This window comes from Priapulus caudatus, unplaced genomic scaffold, assembly GCF_000485595.1.
Source record: "Priapulus caudatus unplaced genomic scaffold, Priapulus_caudatus-5.0.1 Scaffold1088, whole genome shotgun sequence".
Lineage (NCBI taxonomy): Eukaryota > Metazoa > Priapulida > Priapulimorpha > Priapulimorphida > Priapulidae > Priapulus > Priapulus caudatus.
In genome coordinates, this window is record NW_014578149.1 from 11,670 (window position 1) to 32,489 (window position 20,820).

The window sequence follows — 20,820 nt, forward strand, 5'->3', positions numbered from 1 at the left end:
GCTACTGCTGCTGCTGCTACAGCTGCTACTGCTGCTGCTGCTACTATTGTTACTGTGCTGCTACTGCTACTGTGCTGCTACTGTGCTCCTACTGTTGCTACCGCTGCTAGCAGGCCTGCACGTAATCAACGGTAATCAGCCAGCCGGGCTGCCGTGGTTCGGCGCCCGCCGCGGCCTCACATCAGCTGCCGATCAGCGGAAACGCCGCCGAGGCAGAAAACCTTTTTCCAGAGCGCTGCGGGAGCGCGGGGGACGTCGGCATCCCGGAGATCTGCTCGTGGGTGTCCGACGGGCTGCGTCTATCAGTGAGGGTGAGGAGTATCACCAATCAGGCAGAGAGCAATGAGGAACTTGCCTCGTAGACTATCCGGTATCGCATCGACACCGACACCGACGCCGACACACCCACACACGCACGCAGATGCCGTGAGAAGAGAGGAGGCGGCGGTCACATCTGCTTTACCACGGGATAATGTGGATGGGTAGATGCGCACTTGCGCGTACATGCAGCTGGTGGCTGCGCACACCTAGCAGGGGCCAAAACATGTGTGATCGCCATTCAGCAACAAATGCTAGGTCACAGTCTCCTGTGCGTAACTCTCTCTCAACACGGGGCGAATATCGAGAACAAAACACGATGTTAGCCCTACTTTCCGAGGTGAAGTGTTCTGTTAACCACCGATGTCTAATGGTGGGCCGTTATTCAAAATTAAGGGTCGGTGATGACCGATAAATTATTGATGACCGACCAGTAATCGATGAAGTTTTAGCCGGTTTGCTTCGCTCTAGAATGCGTCTTTCTCACCGAGCTGAATATAGTAGCATCATTATATATACAGCTCAGTGGTCTTTTTACACGCTGTTGCACGCCGGACGCTGCAGTCTACTGACCGCTGTGACGTCACGCCTCGACCACGGCAGTGAGCACTAGGGTCCCTAGTGAGCACCACGCTACCAGCAACATCCACGAGTTATGTGCGTGCGTGCGTGCATGCTGCTATGGGCGTGCGTGCGGCTCTACTCGTGCGCGCATCGATGCCTGCATTCTACGGGGGTGGGTGTGCCCTACGTGACTCACGGGCATTTAACAAACAATAATGGTAGGGTCTGTAGGCGATATAGCTGACGTTTTGTGCGCTCACAATTCAATAATATACCGTAAAAGTTATGTACGTCCGCGTTGAGTGCTAAAACGCAGTAACCGACGGGAGTTTTGCGCCCAACATGACCGACAGAAAAAGTCCACTGACTATACCACACAACGACGTACACACAGGAAGCAGTATATACGTGCATTCTATTATTTGCCCATTGCCATTGGTTGGGGGAAGGGCTTTTAACAAAGACAACGAGCTGAACGCTTGTGCAATGCACAGCGCCATTACAGGCGCGTTGCACGCAGCGCGAGCGTTAACCCCCCGAAGCTAGCAGTCACAGCACTCATGCCACAGCCCGCCATCGAACGCGTTACCGTGCCTTATTACAGCCGGCGGGGAAAAATGATATGGCGTTACAACAACAACAACAACATGAGTATACGTGACCGGATACGCACAGACTGTACCGCGGCACCTATGCTGTTGCTGCTGCTATGGCGACGTGATGGGAATGGTGGTTAGCTGGGCTGCCTCTAGTTCTAGAACTATAGCCTATGGAGCTAACTACAGAACTATGCCAGTGGCAGAGCGAAGGGCTATAGTTCTAGAGCTAGGCTGCCTCATAGCGTTCCTTTCTCTGCTGACGACTGACGCTAGATGACACGAATGCATTAAATTGTGGTAATAAATTGAACAGCGTTGAAGCAGAATTATTAGGCGAGATATAGCGTATATAAATATAATTTGATTCAAATTGGGAGTATATACATAATTCGCGTTTATTTACTATAATTGTATTAGTGGAACAGCCAGAGTGCTGGTGGCACGAATGTGTGATGTACTATTCTCTATAGAAAATACATTTCGCAATTTATTCTCAATATATAATAATAATAATAATATGTGGCAATTGATTCTCCGAGCTTATATAGCTGACCGCCGGCCCCATGCATATCCCAGGCTGCAGTAAAACAATTTCCATCCATAACCTTGCTTTGTGTTCGCCGATCAATGTTAGTGACGGGAAGGTACGGCCGTAGGTTCGCTACGCGCTCTCTCACACTGTCTCCGCCAACATGTGCGTTGAGTCTGTCTCTCCGGACCACGCTCGTTCTCTCTCTATCTCTTTTCCTCCTCTCTCTCTCTCTCTCTCTCTCTCTCTCTCTCTCTCTTGCTCTCTCTCTCTCCCTCCCACCTCTCTCTCTCGCTCTCTCTCTCTCTCTCTCTCTCTCTCTCTCTCTCTCTCTCTCTCTTCTCATAACGACATCAGACACACACACACACCCACACACACACACACACACACACACCACTCTCTCTCTCTCTCTCTCTCTCTCTCTCTCTCTCTCTCTCTCTCTCTCTCTCTCTCTCTCTCTCTCTCTCTCTCTCTCTCTCTCTATCTCTATCTCTATATCTCTCTCTCTTTCTCTCTCATAGACACACACACACAGACGCACTCTCTCTCTCTGGCATGGATCGATACCAATTCTGAGCCAACTGAAGCTGACGCGTGTGGCGCATCTTATAGACATTAAGCTCAGCACTTAGGTCAAATAATGTGGGGCAGTCAAGTAGGTGTCTGTGTGTGTGCGTGCGTGCATACGGGCGTGCACGTGGTGGCAAGAATGATCCTGATAAGGGTGTGACGGGGAGCAAGAAAGGCGGGCGCCACACCCCATGGCATCTCGTTCGCATTCCTCGGACTATAGCATCAGTCGCAAATCCTCTTACGTTTGCGAGAAATTTATTTAATTAGTTTATTTAATGAAATCGGGGCAATCTATGCGACAAGTGATCGCACCCATAGCAGGCGAGCGCGCAAGACGGTACCGTCTGCAAGGGGAAAGGTCTCAGCTATTCGCTGCCAGCCGACTGATGATTCTCTAATACATCCATAAGATCGGCAGTGAATTAAAAAAAGCGTTTTTTATTCACTCCGGAGAAGATGTTTCTATCACCTACACTGTTCATTTCCACCCCGGCTGGCCCGATGTCAATCAATTACCCGAGCAATCAACACGATAGGCGATGCGGGCGACGCACATGCACGCGCCAGAGAAGCTGCGTGTATCGTTACCCCGCGCTACACTTCCCACGACTGCTGTACCACGCAGCAACCAGCAGCATGCTATATAGATAGATACAGAGCAGACGGGCCGTCACCCCTTACTTAGTACCCCTGCCTGAAGAGAAAGCGTTGAACGCGGTCTCGATATATTATGACCGACTACGTACACGCGCTTCCGCAGACACGCACCGGGATGCACATTCAAAAAAATGTGCCCTGGACATCCGAGTCTCGTCACCATGGTTACGAGAAGATATTAGTATAGCGCGCGCGAGACTTTGTATTCTACGGGTGCGCGATTACGTGCACTGAATGAATCCTCGTTGTTTGGCGGCGTTCGCGTTATCACCTTTGCATTCATTCTACACGCGACAGCGCGTACTGACTCTTACTACCCGGTAGAAATACACTACACCAGTGCTCCAATCGTGTGCAAAATATTGATGTATTAAACTAAATGAGCATGCACAACAGGAAACCCGATTGATCACCAGTGAATGGGAAAATAGCCTGTACACCACTACCTGGAGATACGGCGCTGCCAAGCTCCCGCTCTCGTGTGCACGCTCTCTAATGAGCCGAGCCGACCTATTCGCAGGGATGCATTATCAAGCCTGCTGCATCATTAGCTCTGATGTTTACATGTATGTACTTGTCCTGAGGACATGCAGTCTGATGCAGACACCTGCTTATTAACACGTTGTATCTTTACCTCACAAAATTTCGACGCCATTGCGCTCTTACACGCGCACGCACGCACGCACGCACGCACACACGCACGCACACACACACACACACACAAACACACACACACACACACACACACACACACACACGCACACACGCACACAGTCACACGCTCTCTCTCTCTCTCTCTCGCTCTCGCTCTCTTACACACACACTTACACACACACACACACACACACACTTACTCTTACACTTACACTTACACTTACACACACACACACACACACACACACACTTACTCTTACACTTACACTTACACTTACACACACACACACACACACCTACTCTTATTCACACACACGTACACACACATGCACGCGCACGCACACACGCTCAGTTTCAAAGAAGAATTTATATGCACATAATCCAATCGAATTATTTAGTGCACTTGCAGTTGCACGCGCAACTAAATAATTTAGATTTATCTCGAAACACAATATATGTTTATCAAGCAGTCGTAGCGTGATAGGGAAAAAAAGCTCTCAAATAGAAGTGAAATTTCATACACTTGCGCATAAATTGCACGTATTCGCGCAGCAGCTATCAAAATGCTAATGGGTGACAAGCCAGACTAACAAAGCATGTGCTCTCGTTTATCATGCATTATTCCATGCAGCACACAGTTCATCTTGCTTTTCTTGCTCTCCCATCGCTTAGTCAACCAGGTTCCTCTGGGCGCAATGCTGTCATTGATTACTTTGCAGAATATCATGATAGCCACTCCAGGGAAAGCTTATATAGGGGAGATCTCATGGCTTCTTGTTATTAATTAACGAATTCGAAATGCACACAAACATTTTCTCATGGGTGAATTTGAAGAGAAGGCTCCATGGACACATTTAGTTACGGGTACAAACGCGTGCATGTATATCTGCCTATAGACGCACGAATGCATGCACGCATCCACGCACAGATTACCTAGTTGTCTGGGCTAATAGCTTGTCTACATAGTTATGGTTGCCGAGGCAGAAACATTCTCGAGAAAGTACCTACAGAGACACAGCATGAGCCAGATATAGTAAGACATGCTATATGCCTTCAGGCACCAAACAATAGTGACAGAGGTGCACAAATTACTGCTTTGCCAGGTGCTGGACAATGGCCAACCCATTCTCCACTTTCTATTCAGGAACTTAAGTGTGAACCATTTGGCAATCTCATGTAAATGACAGCAAGTAGAAGAATGTTCAGTGAAACATGACGGTACAGTCATTGCGAAGGTATTCTGTCTCACAAGGGTGGCTTGGGTGGAACTTGAGTGCAATCAACACATTTACATGTACATGACTGAGTATAAGAATAAGAGCTCTGTAAACAAACTCGCAATTTCTTCTGGTATAAGTAAAAAGGACAAGAACAGATCCAACACCCATGGAATGTCTGGGTGGCTAACTAGCTCTGCTGGGGTTTTAAGTTAACCCACCCTACCAACCCACACACCTACTCACCTGGGGCAAATATTACTCAATTCTTACACTGCATGCCGCCTGCATGACGGGGTGCCAAGCCAACAAATTGGTAACAGCATGTGAGAGAATACCCCTAGACAATTTAATTAAGTTACCTTGTGTAACCTACGACGTGCACAAGGCAATACAATTTACGTTGTACTATTATTAATTATGATTATTATTATATAATTAATATTCCAATTAATAGAATGTTAAGCCACAGATATATACGCAAACATTATACAGCATGTGGTCAATTATACAAGCTATCTCAGGAATATGACGATTAATATTATTTATAATCATTGCAAAATGTTATCATAAACTCAGTAAAGAGTAATAAACAATCTACGACTCCTGCGACACGAACACAAAGACAGAGAAACGTAGCAACATTACTACGCTACTACATATACTGTACATACTATACATACATACATACATACATACTATACATACACTGTATATGTTTCACTGACTGCATGAGTATTCAGTTTATTATTACTTTTTTTCCGTCAATGTCACTTAACACACTATTCAATATAAATCATCTGCACTAACCACATAAACAAATCCATCTGCAATCACTTACCTGTGTATACGATTCATTTCCCGGGTCAAAAGTAGAATTTATTGGCTGGAAGCTGAAATCGAAATGCGGGAACTTGTGGAAGAATTCAACGACCCACGACCTTTCGTAGTTGAGCATAGTTAAACTTAAGATTTCCGCTTCTTCCGCTGCCATTCCCGAAACGTTGTACACTTATATCACCGCCAAGTTTGCAAACACGTTTATATAAAATGACCTAAGCGGTTTATGTGGCAGAACAAACGGAGAGCAACAACCTAACGATCCAACTCCGTCGCCATGTTTCGCGCTCGCGCTCGCGCTTATACGCGATTTTGCGAGACGACAATCTCGGTTAGTATTTACCTATAGTCTGGCTCCCTGACTTATGCTGCTGGTAGGCTAGTGCGTGAAATAATTTATCAGATGCCATCTGCAGAGTATGTCCGATGTTTACACGCGACAGGATCACAAGTGATACTAGTAGTAGTAGTACCCAGAGTACGTATGTTATATTATATATGATATGCGTGCTCTGGTGATAGCTAACATTACTCCAAACTCCGAAGTACGTCGATGAGTCTAGGCACTGAGCAGTGAGAAGTAGGGGTGTATAGTGCAGTTCCAATAAAATAAAAACGCGTTAGCCCACACAACCAGCTGCAATGGCAGGCATCAGGAATCCTTTGACGATGTCAGCGGAAACTGTGTCTAAATATTTAGACATGAGAGAATTAATCGACGTCGTGGAGAGGAGCTTAGGCGACCTGTCCGACAAAGAGTCGTCAGGTATAGAACAACCAGTAAGAACTTTTGTGCCGGTGAAAAAATACCAAAGGTTTGTAGTCTTGAAGTTGTACAGTTACATACTAACTAACTAGTAGTAGTAGTACTAGTAGTAGTACTAGTATTAGTACTAGTAGTAGTGCTGAGAGGGTCTATGTCCCCCGGGGTACTGCCGGAACGTACCCTGGGTACGGTCCGCTATACCGGAACGTACCCTGGTACTATAATATATGCCGGACCATACCTCGCCTACTCCACTAACGAGTCTAGGGAGTCGCCTACGCCTACTCCCTAACCCTAACCCGAACCCTAACCCTAATCCTAACCCTAACCCTAATCCTAACCTTATCCATATCAATTAGTGACCAGGGTATGTTCCGGTATACCGGACCGTACCCAGGGTACGTTCCGGCAGTACCCTGGGGGACATAGACCCTATGAGCAGTAGTAGTACTAGCAGGAGTAAGATAATATAGGATAGATAATATAAGATCCTATATTATCTTACTCCTGGTACTAGTAGTACTACTGCTGAGAGGGTCTATGTCCCCCAGGGTGCTGCCGGAACGTACCCTGGTACTATCTAATATGCCGGACCGTACCTCGCCTACTCCACTAACGAGTCTAGGGAGTTACCTACGCCTACTCCCTACCCCTAACCCTAGCCCTAACCATATCAGATAGTTACCAGGGTACGTTCCGGTATGTCGGCCCATACCCAGGGTACGTTCCGGCAGTACCCTGGGGGACATAGACCCTATGAGCACTACTACTAGCAAAATAAAACATCGTATTGACATGATTTGCATTGAAGCATGATTTGCATTAGCATTGAATGATATTGACCGGCAGTATTAGTGAATCCCAGTGTCGCTACGTTTATACGTACTTACAGTTAGACCAACAAATTGTGCCCTAAAATCTATTATTGGTTTATGCAATTGCGTCGCGAATGTATTATGATGATATATATATGTATACACCGGTTGACAGTTTAACACTGCGCATGCGCTAAGTCTAAGGTCAAAGGTCAGGAGCAGTTTCCGTCCCAGAATTGCGAGTAAAATTCTGTACTCGTGTGAAACGTGTAGTGTGAAGGGCTGTTCAAACGGATCGTATTGGCTTAAGAAAGACTTTTAGAGCATGAATTCACCATAATTTAAATGTACCAAGTGTCATGTCACTCAGGTCATCTATTATCATTGCTCTATTCCCTGCGACGTGCACTGTTCTTCGACACAAAGGTGTGCGTCCTGCGTATTCAAGGCAGCTAGACAACGCATCGAGATAAACAACATGGCGGAGTTTACTCGCACATCCGGGCTCTCGCGGAGATGCGAAACTACTGGCGCAGAACATGGGCGCAGAACTGTCAATCGGTGTATTGTATACATGTGCAGCGATGTGCTATAACCAATGGCAATACATGTGTTTTTTACACTACTAACTAAGTACTGTATACACGTGTTTTAGCCTCCTTGGGGTAATGCCAGGGTACAGTGCAAAAGACGATGCACTGGCAACAAAGCTGGTGTCAGTTTGCCCACAGAATGCAGGGACGGACATTCCTACACACCTGGCAACAATCTTACTGTTTGAACCATCCAACGGATGTCTAAAAGCTGTATGTATATACTTTTTATTAGATAAAGACTTTAAATAAAGATTTTAATTAATAAGATTTTAATTTAATTTAGGTTTTATTAAATAAAGTCTTTAGATAAAGGGTTTAATATTTTTTATTTCTCATTCCAATGTGCCCATGATATTTAGCATCAAAAGTTATCCGTACTGAATGTCCTTGTACATTTCTAGCGTGCTGCATATTGATTTGCAATGAGAACAGACAAACAAACAGACATACATTCACAAATGTGTATTAGATATAATATCAAAGGTCATACCTGTGAGTACGTACACTCTCTTGCTCAATGCTGCTCAGTATGTCAAAATATAGAAATCTAAATTAATGCCAGTCTTGCGTCCATATAATTAACGTTTTTCTGATAAGCGTGTTTAGGTTGATTTGACATCAGCAGCAGTCTGTTCAACTTCCTAACTGTTTTGCTACACATATCCAAAAACGGAAACGTTGTGTGTATCCAGCACTTCTTTTGCTTGTTCTGCAGTAGCATGCAGCAGATACCAACGGCACAATTCACATCTTTTTTGCAGTTATTGTTTTTTCGTTAACATCTCTCATTTTGAACTGCATGCTTCATCTTTGAAGTTGCAACTGAACAGCATAGAAATACCCATTGATCGTTGTTTAATTCGTCGTTAAATCAGCCTTAATCTCATTTATAGATAATGGATGGAGAGGTAATCACAACGATGCGGACTGCTGCAGCCTCAGCAGCTGCAACCAAGGTAAAAGACTTCTTTTTTAGGTTTATGACATTTTAAACAAACAAAATGATTATAATAAATATATAATTGTTTTCATGCACTAATGCATGTGTGCACATGCATGTGTGGAGCCCACATATGGGCTGTTATATATAATTATTTATGACATAATGTCCCTTATTCAATAAAATTTTATATTTACTAGCCATATTTTCATTTATGTAGTATTTGGCAAGAGATGATTCGAAAATACTGGCTATTATTGGTGCGGGGCATCAGGCAAGAAGTCATATACAGGCATTATCTCTACTATATGACTTTACAGAGGTAAGGTACTATTATTGTTTCCGGTTGAACTTGCTCGTAAATGGAAGTTTCTGAGATTAGGGGGCAAATTGCTGTCCTGACCACCCTTGGTCAGAATTCTTCAATGACTTGCCATGTTTTGAATCAATTTTATTGTTTGATGAATGTTTTGGATCATGGTAAAAAATTAGCACTAAAATGGATTTCATATACATGAGATTTCTTAAAAAAAATCAAGTTCAATGTTCAGATGGTCTCGGAATGGCCTGTCCTAACCCATGGTAGCCAATTTTCCACCAATGATTTGAAGCTGTTGTCATCATTCAGGGATGGGAAATCTAGTTTGGGTGGGGTTGCTATTGTTTCAACTATAATTCAGCAAAGTTTCATGCGCCTGTGACCATAAGTGTAAGAGGGGTGAACCTCAGAGCTATTGTCCTGAATTTTTATCAACTCCGTTACGAGTGTATTGTGCTGCCATCTATTCATAGACAATGGTGTTAACCAATGACCAATCAGATCCAATCAGACCAAATCAGACCAAATCAGACCAATCAGACCAATCAGACCAACCAGCATCACAGTTCAAGGGGAAAATTTGCCAAAAATAAATGCGTACTTAAATGCATTCATCACCTCTGTTACGCAAATTGTATGATAAGTAACCATAGAAACCAAACATCATAAATTGAGGAAGACAGGCATATTGACCTCTTGAATAAAACATATTATTTGCATTTTGCCCTTGCTCCATGTGGAACCAACAAGGTCAAACATGACAAAATTATCAACTCCGTTACATCAACTTCGTTGCAAAATTGTAACGGAGTTGATGTATAGGCCCTTACTTATAAAGGTATACAAAAAAGTAAAAAAGTGTAATAATCTTTGTGGTTTCAGGGCCACGGTGTTACAAATATTGGAAAAATTCCATAAATTTGCCAAAGAGATGATAACAAAAATTCAGTAATTTAAAACTGCAATTTGCCCCCTAACCTCAGAAACACCCAAATATTGTTTTAAAATTGTATTAATTTGTGTTGTGGGGTGCTATTTTATGCAGCAGATCCTTTTGAGGATAAATTCAACGTTTTTCATAGGTTAGAATTTGGAGCAGAACAAAGGCAACGGCTACTGCTCTTGCACATGAGTTTGGGGCACGAGTGTGTGAAAGTGCAGAGGAGGCTGTTAAAGATGCTGATATTATTTGCACTGTCACCTTCTCGGCAACACCAGTTCTGCAGGGAGAGTGGGTTAAAGCAGGCGCACATGTCAACGGTAAGTCAGTAACTACTGGCAGAATGCTTATTTAGTTTTTCCCTAAATTTGTGCTACTTTGCCATTATTTGCAAATCAATGGCACACAGTTGGTTCTGAGGTGATGATTATTCACTAAACCACAGTGGTGTAGTACGTGAACTACATGGTGGCGCCATCTCTTGAACAAAAACTTAATAGCCAGCAGTGGTATAGTATTCTTTCGTACAAACATAGATATATATACCAACATATATATATATAGATATATATACAAACATAGATAAATATTGGTATATATATCTATGGTACAAAGTTGGTCGCCTAATGTACTCGGCCATCTATTCAATAAATCAAACTTGTAGGTGCACTAACATATCACGTGATTTATAGTCTCCCACGAATATTGCAGCTGTGGGGGCATGTATAGCCAGCTCTCGCGAGCTATCAGAATCCCTCACCAGAGATGCCATCGTCTATGTCGATAGCAGAGAGGGAGCACTGAAGGAATCTGGTGACATTATCATAAACAAGGTAATTTAGCCGTTTTATTTTACTCAAGATATGCATGCTTCTCAGCTTGTAAAACTTGCTACACACGTCATATTATATACCTCTTGAACAATTCTCATCTTTGTGAGGTTTCGTCTCTTTATGTTAAGTTTAATAATAGTTTCACTCTTCTTTAACCATTTCGACAGGAGTTTTATTTGATTATTTAAGCATGTATTGCTGCTTTGTAATTACCCAATATAGATATTGATTATTTAGCAAGAATTTTGTGATCAAACTATCCGTATAGCATTACAGTGAGACATTTTTGGAAATATAATCTTGACAGGTTTCTCAATGTTTTAATTTACATTGTTACTAACTATTTACCCCTTGCCATTACTCCTACTTTAGTAAAGGGAGTTATAAACAAAAGATTTCGATATTATGTAGGGATTCATAAACATATGTATACTGATGTGTACATGGGTTAGTGGTGGCTTGCATGTGGTCGTTTGTTCACTGCAGGCAGAGATATATGCTGAAGTGGGAGAAGTCATCCTTGGAAGGAAAGAGGCATTTAAACACAAAACAACAGTTTTCATATCACTGGGTATGTAAAACAGACTTAATTGTAATCTATATGTATATAAGTAATAATGTATCTTTATTGCGCACGAGTGCATAGATAATTTTTTGTAATTTAATTTCCCTTGTTCTATTATATATGACGATATATGTTATCGTTTCTTATTATGATGTCATATTCGTGTTGTATTTTTCTTCTTAGGTGTTGCTATAGAAGATGTTGTCTCAGCCAAGTTGGTTTATGACAAGTATGTAGCCAGCCAAGGGATGCAGTGAGGTTTCAGAATTCCGGCACTTCCCACAATGAACCAGAGTCCAGGTTTCATAAAAACCGTCGAAAGCTCGCATACTTTTTGCACTACCATAGTTTCTATTGCTGTGCTCTTATACTCAATCACGGGAGAATTTGTGAGTAGAGAAGGTTTAGCAGAACCACTAATTGTTATCTTTATATTGATCTTGATTTAAATACAGTGTCGACCTCGGTTTAGTTTTCACACTGTCTAATATCACTTGCTATCAATGCTGTGCGCCACTGTTTGTGCTGCTTTTACGAAGTATTGCGAATCCAGTTTTCACCTGCATGCAGTGAAGGTAGCAGACTGAGAGCGTTTTTTATTCACCTTTAATTATGCAATAGCTATTAAACTGTAATGCCCTCAAATTCTATTCCTCTTGAGCTATAATGCTAATTATATTATCTCATCATGTAGTAATGAGTAATAATGGTTCATTAGTGGTTTGGTGAGTTCGTTACTTATTCAACGTTGTGTTTATAATAAATGATTATCATTCTAAAAATAATATTCTAGTTAGGCTCAATACATTTCGGCAGTTATCACAATAATTAATGCCATGGTATTTTACCAGCCAAGGCGATGACTGCATTATGTTAGTCGGTTTTATTGTTACGTAAAGTAAACCTGTGATGTGATTAAAGGTACTAAGGTACACTGGGTGCTAGCAAAAGCCATATAATTATTTCTATGATTGTTTAAAAAATATGATGACGATACATTCTTTGTCTTGGTTATGTGTTCAGTGATTCTTTTATTTTATGGAAAAATTATATGACTTGTCATCAGTGGTAGTGTTGTAGGGATTAGAGTGCTTCAAAATACATGAAAAATGCACTCCGACGTTTACTCTAGTCGGTCACCGTTGAATGCCAAGAGAAGTTTCTTCGGTCGTTCTTATACATTCAAAGTGGAGCCGGGTGGACTGAAAGCACGTGCACGTGTAATCAAATGAAGTTATGACTTTATTGACTTATAATGCAATCAGTGGCATCCTATTTGATCAAATATCGATATTAATCCAAATATCATTTGTGTAGGCTGTGACAGTGAAAGCACAATCAGGTGATATTTTCTGTATCACTGAAAATTGGTAGATTTTCCCATCTCACCCAGACTAAATGTTTTTGTTATTATTCTCATATCATAATCTTCTATAATTCTGTGGAGATTGCAGTCATATGTGATTTATACATTTTCTCGTCTATTACGCTTGCTGATTATCAAGACATTTCCTTAATTGCTAGTTTGCTACCCTTGCAATGATATATCTACTTTTTTGTATTTACAGCTTGTGCGGAACCACAACAGCATCCCATACCATAGCATCCCATACTACGGACACAAACTGCACATGGACCAGAATGAGAAGCTGGTCATGTTTGGGGTCACCCACGTAATTGCTGTTGATGGCTACAGCAGCAGAATTGTCAAGCATGCCACAATGCCCATCAAGAACAATCTCACAATTTATGACAATGTTCTCAGGTATGAAATAGAAATTTGTACATTTGAAGATTGTTTATGATAAATAACATGGAGTGTCGGTATCACATGGAAAGTCTATCACATGGAGAGTCTGTATCACACGGAGAGTTCGTATCACATGGAGAGTCTGTATCACATGGAGGGTCCGTATCACATGGACTAAAATGAAGATTTAAAATTGGGTAAATGGGAACCAAACAATTTCTTAATTAACCTTTTTAGGTAATTGTGCTTGATCACGTTACAGGGCTGCTGTTTTGGAGGAGGGGATGTGGGACACCATTCGGGTCGACCATGGCCGAGAGATTTTCCTTATGCATGTACACGCAGGAGAAAAACAGTGAGAAGCGCTTCAACACTTCATTGGGGCCGCCTTCATACAGTCACAATCCAAGCATGTGAGTCAGGGGCGGATTCAGACCGTATTTGCCGTATTGGGAAATACGGTCTAGATTTCAAAGTGCCCTTCGAAATTTTGTGCTAAAAAATACAGAAAACAATTTGATGGAATTTGGCTATATTCTTTATTTGGTTTCTTTTTCTTCTGATTCATTGACAGGACTTGAAGGAAATCAAAATTTTACATGGTAACAAAACTAGCTTTGATATCTGAAAAAGAAGAAAAGTGCTTGAATCGATCATTCTGCATTAATTGCTGGTATGCAAAGCGCAGGCAAAATGAAACAGAAATAAAATTCCATATGGTTTTTAGCTATTGCTGCTTGACTAAATATGTGCTCAAATGGTGCTCATTTTTGTGCCCAGGGACCTTTGAAATTTTGAAATTTCTGGGGGGAGGCCCCCCACACCCCCGCCATGTGCTTCCGCGCCTGACGGCGCCCACTGTGGGGTGGTGTGCCCTTTTTGGGGGATGTGCCCTTAAAATCTGGAAAAATACTGTCTAGCAGCTAAGCTTCAGCCCTGGATCCGCCCCTGTGAGTTCTCATGTCATTAGATTTTTGTACCTTCTATCTGCTGTTACCACGTCATCAAATACAATTCTAATGTGAGCAACAATGAGCATGTAACGATTTTGATTGATCAGTGTCCTAAAATTTGAGACGGTAGCTGTAATCAGACCCGTCGGAGCCGCTACGGTTGGTACGGGATTGACCGTACCACTTTTCAGCCAAAAAAAAAAGAAGGGAAAAAAAGTGAGCGTGCACACGCAGACACAGACACAGACACAGACGCGCACACACGTGTGTGAGCGCCTACTTATGAGAACTTGGATTTATGACATCTGAATGACGATGTTAGATATTCTACCGGTATAGTGGGACACTCCAGGTGTGTGTGTGTGTGTGTGTGTGTGTGTGCGTGTGCGTGCGTGTGCGTGTGCGTGTGCGTGTGCGTGTGTGAGAGAGAGTGAGAGAGGTGTGTGTGTGTGTGTGTGTGTGTGCGTGTGTTTGTGTGGTGTGTGTGTGGTGTATGTGTGTGTGCTGTTAATGTGTGTTTGATGTGTGAGGAGAGAGAGAGAGACGAGAGAGAGAGAGAGAGAGAGAGAGAAGAAAGAGAGCATGAGTTGGGTGTGTGAGAGAGAGAGGGAGAGGAGAGACAAGAGAGAGCAGAGATGAGCGATAGAGGAGAGTAGAGAGACGGAGAGAAGAGAATGGAGAGAGATGAAGAAGAGAGAGAGAGACAGGATAGACATGCCCTGGGCGGTCTCTTCCTCTCTCTCCTCTTCTCTTTCCCCGATTCTCGCTCCGTCGTCTCTCCTGCACTCGCATCGACATACGACGAGAGATGAGAGAGCCTCTCTGGTCTGTCATCTTCTTGTCATCTCCTGTCTGTCTCTACTCTGTCTCCCCCCTGTCTCTCATCCTCAGCAGGACCTAGCCTTCCCCATGTTTTCTGATGCTGTCTTCTTCTTGCCCTCTTCTCTCTCAGATCGGAGACATCGGAGAGACCAGCAAGGACATTCCCAGAGACAGCATGTAGTCCATTGATTCATTTGTTACGAGACTCGAGTGTATTGTTCTTCTTCTGTTACTGAGACCAGTTCAGTTGACGATCCAAGAGAAAGACATCCTCGAGTCAGCTAGCAGAGATCTAGTCATTCTCGAGAGGAGAGAGGAGCACCTCTTGCGTCCACATTCCATCTCTTCGTGTGTACGCAAGTCGCGAGATCACTGTGTGAGTGGATGTCCGGATGCGTAGCCTGGAGGCTAGGCGACCGGTTCTGGACGCGTAGCCACTGCGTATTCGAAAATGCATCTTTACACCTTGAACACATAACCTTCAGTCTATCGGACCTTCGGTCTATCGGACCTTCGGTCTATCGGACATTTGGTCTATCAGACCTTCGGTCTATCGGACCTTCGGTCTATCGGACCTTCGGTCTATAGAGTTGTAACCGGCTGATCGTAGGCTTATCACCAGCTTAATGGAAGAACACGAACATCGAAGTGACTTTGCCTTTTTTCCATTTTGCCTTTTTTGACTTTGTCATTGTTCAGTATAATCGTACGAATGTGCACTGGTGCACAAGGAACGCTCGAGAAGTTATCAAAATCATTATTCCACTTGTATCACTTGTGGGGGTCAGACTGCCCCTTCGAACCCCGATGGGGGTTTCACCCCCATACCCCACTGAAACCATACCACTTTAAAATTCCTTCCGATGGGCCTGGCTGTAATAACCCATTTATTATTAGCTTTACCAAACCCTGATAATAATACTATAAAAGAACTAGACCAAATGTTTACTGCTTTTATCTGGAGTAATAAAGTACCCAAAGTTAGTAAAAAAAAACTAATTACCAAAGGATATGAGGAAGGAGGTTTAAGAATGATTGACATGAATATATTTATATCCAGTTTAAAACTGTCCTGGGTTAGTAAATATTGCAGACAGGAAGATGCATGGAACATATTTTCCGAGCAGTATAACATGAATAAAAGACTAACAACAGGTTCTAGCTATACTTCAGTAGTAGAAAATCGGTTTTGGTTGGATGTATTTTTAGCGTTGGGTAAATTTTTGAACCTACGGAAGCAATAGACATACTAAATCAACCACTTTGGGGTAATCCAAATATTATTAATTAGTTTGACTATATTCATGCATGGTACAATAAAGGTATTTTGTTTCTTAGAGATATAAATAATTCTGAAACCGGGTGTCTAAAAACCATGCAGGACTTAAGATTAGAATTTATGATAACTATTACATATTCCTGGATTATTTCAGACTAAAACGAGCAGTTCCAAAGGTGTGGTTAAACACAGTCGCTAACAAATTAAGTCAATTCTACACTTCCCCTGCTGTATTTTACTGCAGTTAGTGGCAGTACTAAGTGTGAAGAAGGGTTGTTGTGTACGTGTATACACAAAGATACTTGCCTCGAATAATAATGATATCATATCAGGTTCACAAACAGAATGGAATAAAGATCTAAATTTTGTTGATGATGAAGCAATAACATGTTTTTTTGGAGAAAAAAATGATAAACTCCCCTTTAATGTTACACTGGTAGCTAAGCTTAGATACTTTCAATTTAAGATACTGAAAATAATTATACCAACAAACAATTAAATATCTTACTTAGTCACTATGGTGAAAATTAAAGATAATAATGCATGCTCATTATGTGAACCTTGTGTAGAAACCATTGTACACCTATTTGTAGAGTGTGAATGTAGATATATATGCAGCAGTGATATTATATTCAACTTTACTATTTTAATAGCCAAATTTGTGATATATCATTTAAAACTATCTAGCAGGATACCAACTTTTGCTGCAGTGAAGGCCTATCTAAGATGTATACATATCAGGAGTAGATAATAGGGAATTCCCTATTATCTACTCCTGATACATATGTATATCTGGAAATAAATGCATTTAAAAAAAAGTGCTGTAATTTGTGTACGTGATTATAGAATCTGAGAGTCGAGAGGATGTGGCGTGAAATCAGCCCTAGTTGAAATGGTGGGCCAAGAAGCACTAGATCTCTCGGACCCATTGCAGTGCTACTGCATCTGCAGTCTCACTCTGCAGGTGGCTAGAATTGGTATGGACAGTTGCGTCAACACATAGAACAGCTACAGAATTTCAGGTACAAATGTAAAAACATTCTGCATTGAGTAGATTTGTTCATTTAATACATGTACCATATCTATGACATACATGTTGTACGAGTTATAATGTGAGAGGATCTAGTAGTTAGACAACTTTCATTATCACATTATCTTCCAGTCGATTTGTGACGATTTAAACAGCCGGCCACTATACGGTTTTCCTTTCACCAATCAGAACGCGGAATCCCGAATAGTATGGCCGTAAACAAGAAGAATACCACTGTGAGACCAGTTGCTTTTCTGTGTGCGGAAACAGCTGCCCTGGCATATATTCTGAAGAGGTTGGGTCAGCCCTGACAGATCCAGGACTATTTGCTCCCTCTCCATTCACAGCTGTAGAGAGTCAACAGCTGAGTGATGCTGTGATCTGTACCGGACTTATCTATCCTTCTGAATAAGGCAGTCAATCGGGACTATAAACCCTTCCAAACTGCCCTGCTGGTGTTGATAGATATAGTGCGACACCACTGCACTAGATAGTATTCTTTAGAGTACATGTAATCAGATACAAAAGAGAGTTATAGCTACTTATATATCAGATGATTTTTTGCATATGCAAGTATTTACTCATACTTTTGAAATGCAGGAGTAATGAGTAGTTTACCATGAGTATTCGCCCAATTCGACACTCCTCAATTTTGATGGTATGAGTAACGACCAATTCGATTACTATTATAAAATTACTTTGAAATTATCATTCATTATTAATAGATTAGTATAGATAAATCATAGTTATAGCACAATACACAAATATGCATGCTATCTGGAGCTCTGTATATGACTATCTTAGCAGTTAGAATCCTTCAAAACCAGTTGCCATTATATTGTAATTTTGATATTTATGAAAATAAAATCTAAGGCAACAGATAAGTAGTAAATCAGAATATTAGTTATAAATATATTAGTTTCCAGGGTGTTCAGATTTTATGACCGGGTCCGACCTGTGTAAATTTGTGAATGTATTACCTAATACACAATCAGAATAATAAACAACAACAATAATACTCATTACTCAATTTAACTTGTATTCAATCATATCAATACATTTCTAGCTGTCTAATGCTCCTGTGATGGGCAACAGCATGGCAAAAATGTCATCGAGGCCCTTTAGGTCAAGTCGACCCTCTCTCCCCTGCTCGGAGTTGCACTTGGGGCAGCCACTGCTCCCAGCCCACCAACTGTCCAAGCATGCCTTGCAGCCCAGCAGTGACTGGCAGCAGGAAGAAACCACTGGTTTCTGAACTGGCCCTGTAAACAAAGAACGACATACCGGTAATTAGTTGTTATAATGATTTAAGCACAGCACATATGGGCCAATTTGCGACCAGGTGCCAATTTGGTGCACCTTGGCACACATAGAATCTGACTAAAATTATTTCCCAGATTTATAATACATTTGAAACACCAAATCCACACAATTTATAGCATGTCATGTTGTATGGGTGGCATGACGTAAATGTATTTGAGGAGTCGACAATACATCTTATGTAGCAAAACCGTAACATTCTGTTAAAGTAATAACTTCACACCTAAATAACAAAAATTAGAAAAAATTGGAATATATTTTGCTTTGTCACTACTGGTATTATAATTATGAGCCTGTAGACATTATAACTGGAGTAGGGGTTTTTATTTTCGAGAAGAAAAAGAAGTACATCGTTTATTTTCTTAGCTTTGTGTGCACTAAGTTAATTAAAATTTCACAGATATATCACTATATTATTGGTGATTATATTTCTTGAAATAAAGGGGAAAATGTTAAATTATTTTGCTATTTTGCTTATAATACCATTTCGAATGCAATTTAATTTTCTTGGGATTCTTAGAATTATCACATTTATCTTATTAGGTGTGAAGTTATGGCTATAATATAAATTAAACTAAATGCACAAATGCACCTCGAAATATCCTTAAGCAAAATTAAATACCTTTGCACATCACACAGGATAACGCTTCGGTTAACCTCTTGAGGTCCTTTGGTGGTAGAGGGAGAGTGACTCCGACCTGAGCCCCTTCAGCGACCCGTGTGGCCTGTACGAGGGATCGCACACGCTCCTCCAGCTCGTCCAGGTCCTCTGAGCGCCCGGCCCCTCCTTGTGTCCTCCTAGAATGAAACAAGATTCAAATATGATAGATATATTACCAGGTGTCTGTATGAAACCATGTCTACACAACAATTCTTGTACAATTATTGTCTTAAATTTGCCCTTAATAACTGAAATACACAAACCTTCTTTTGCCTGCACGATTGCTTTGCCACTCTTGAAAATCTGCTACCATGCAGGCCTTAATGATCCTTGTTGAGGCCTGCCAGAATTCTTTTTCTGTTGATGAACATAAGAAAATTATAAATGGTTAATCTATTTGGGTATATGTACACAAAATATATAGGTATGAGACGATCAGAAGTATGTGTGTTATTATACTCATTCATTCAAAGTTTGAACAGGGTGACCAGATTTTAGAAATTTGAATACGGGACAGGAAACGATGCGAAGAAGCGGAGCGACCGAGCGGGGTAGGGTGTGGGTAAGAACTTTTTTTTGAATTGGGGGTGCAAATCATGCAATTTAGCACACTTTAAAGTGATTTTTTTTATCTTTTCATTGTACTGCAGAAAAGGACAAATTACTCTGCATTAAATAGAAATTGAGGTCAAGCTACAGAACTCTTCATACAGTGCATCAACGGAACACGCGCGCGCGCGCACACACACGCACAAAGAATACGATATACGCGTGCCACGCAGAAAGAGAGACGTACGTACGTACGTATACAAGGGGTCGAAATTAGCGGTATCCCGATATCCGCGGGATAGTAGATTCTTGTGTTGGATACCAGATTTCAATGCTTGCATGCATGGTATCCCGCCGGGATAGTAAAAAAAATCGTCAAAATCTGAGCGGGCGCAGGCCACTTTAGCGTTACACAGCAGGCATAGCATATTTGCAAGGGGTGTTGCTATCCCCCGGGCGTGGAGGGAGGTCACGTGATAACGTTGACGATGACGTTCAAAAAGTTAACCCTAACGTTAACCTTCACTCCAACACCGCCAACACTAACCTTCACACTAAATATATATGTGTCGCCGCGCTATATATAGGCAGTGTTATCCACAAAAATTAATCTATGGTGTGGGGACAGATATCATGATGCAAAAACCCTAACCCTAACCCTAACCCTAACACTATCACTAACCCTTAAAATTAAAAATTAAAAATTAATAATTAATAATTAAAAATTA

General features: G+C 41.7%; 3 protein-coding genes across 3 annotated transcripts in view; 1 reads left to right on the forward strand and 2 right to left on the reverse strand.

Annotated features, from left to right (window-relative positions):
• LOC106815311 (protein tweety homolog 2-like) overlaps positions 1–6,244 on the reverse strand; it is a gene marked incomplete at its 3' end in the record, with an annotated part of 14,641 nt that extends 8,397 nt beyond the window's left edge. The window contains exon 1 of the mRNA XM_014819757.1: positions 5,956–6,244. Within this exon, the coding sequence (XP_014675243.1) occupies positions 5,956–6,108 (153 nt within the window). The remainder of the gene's footprint in view (positions 1–5,955) is intronic.
• Positions 6,245–6,351: 107 nt separating this feature from the next.
• LOC106815313 (ketimine reductase mu-crystallin-like) lies at positions 6,352–12,724 on the forward strand. Its single transcript, XM_014819758.1, has 8 exons — positions 6,352–6,769; positions 8,191–8,341; positions 9,025–9,087; positions 9,292–9,393; positions 10,473–10,650; positions 11,042–11,163; positions 11,650–11,734; positions 11,912–12,724. Exons 1-8 carry the CDS (start codon positions 6,597–6,599, stop codon positions 11,983–11,985), a joined length of 948 nt encoding a protein of 315 aa, XP_014675244.1. The 5' UTR covers positions 6,352–6,596; the 3' UTR covers positions 11,986–12,724.
• A 5,900-nt stretch (positions 12,725–18,624) lies between these two features.
• LOC106815315 lies at positions 18,625–19,873 on the reverse strand. The gene is made up of 3 exons (XM_014819759.1): positions 19,807–19,873; positions 19,505–19,680; positions 18,625–18,824 (listed from the first exon to the last, which is right to left on the reverse strand). Exons 1-3 carry the CDS (start codon positions 19,854–19,856, stop codon positions 18,625–18,627), a joined length of 426 nt encoding a protein of 141 aa, XP_014675245.1. The 5' UTR covers positions 19,857–19,873.
• Between the last annotated feature and the right edge of the window lie 947 nt (positions 19,874–20,820).

Excerpts from the sequence above, each read along its gene's own strand:
- LOC106815313 (XM_014819758.1), top strand. The coding sequence starts at position 6,597 with ATGGCAGGCATCAGGAATCCTTTGACGATGTCAGCGGAAACTGTGTCT. Across the intron at positions 8,342-9,024 it reads CCAACGGATGTCTAAAAGCT|ATAATGGATGGAGAGGTAAT; the intron begins GTATGTATATAC and ends TCTCATTTATAG. Across the intron at positions 9,394-10,472 it reads TACTATATGACTTTACAGAG|GTTAGAATTTGGAGCAGAAC; the intron begins GTAAGGTACTAT and ends CGTTTTTCATAG.
- LOC106815315 (XM_014819759.1), bottom strand. The coding sequence starts at position 19,856 with ATGGTAGCAGATTTTCAAGAGTGGCAAAGCAATCGTGCAGGCAAAAGA. Across the intron at positions 19,681-19,806 it reads AATCGTGCAGGCAAAAGAAG|GAGGACACAAGGAGGGGCCG; the intron begins GTTTGTGTATTT and ends GTTTCATTCTAG. Across the intron at positions 18,825-19,504 it reads ATCCTGTGTGATGTGCAAAG|GGCCAGTTCAGAAACCAGTG; the intron begins GTATTTAATTTT and ends CTTTGTTTACAG.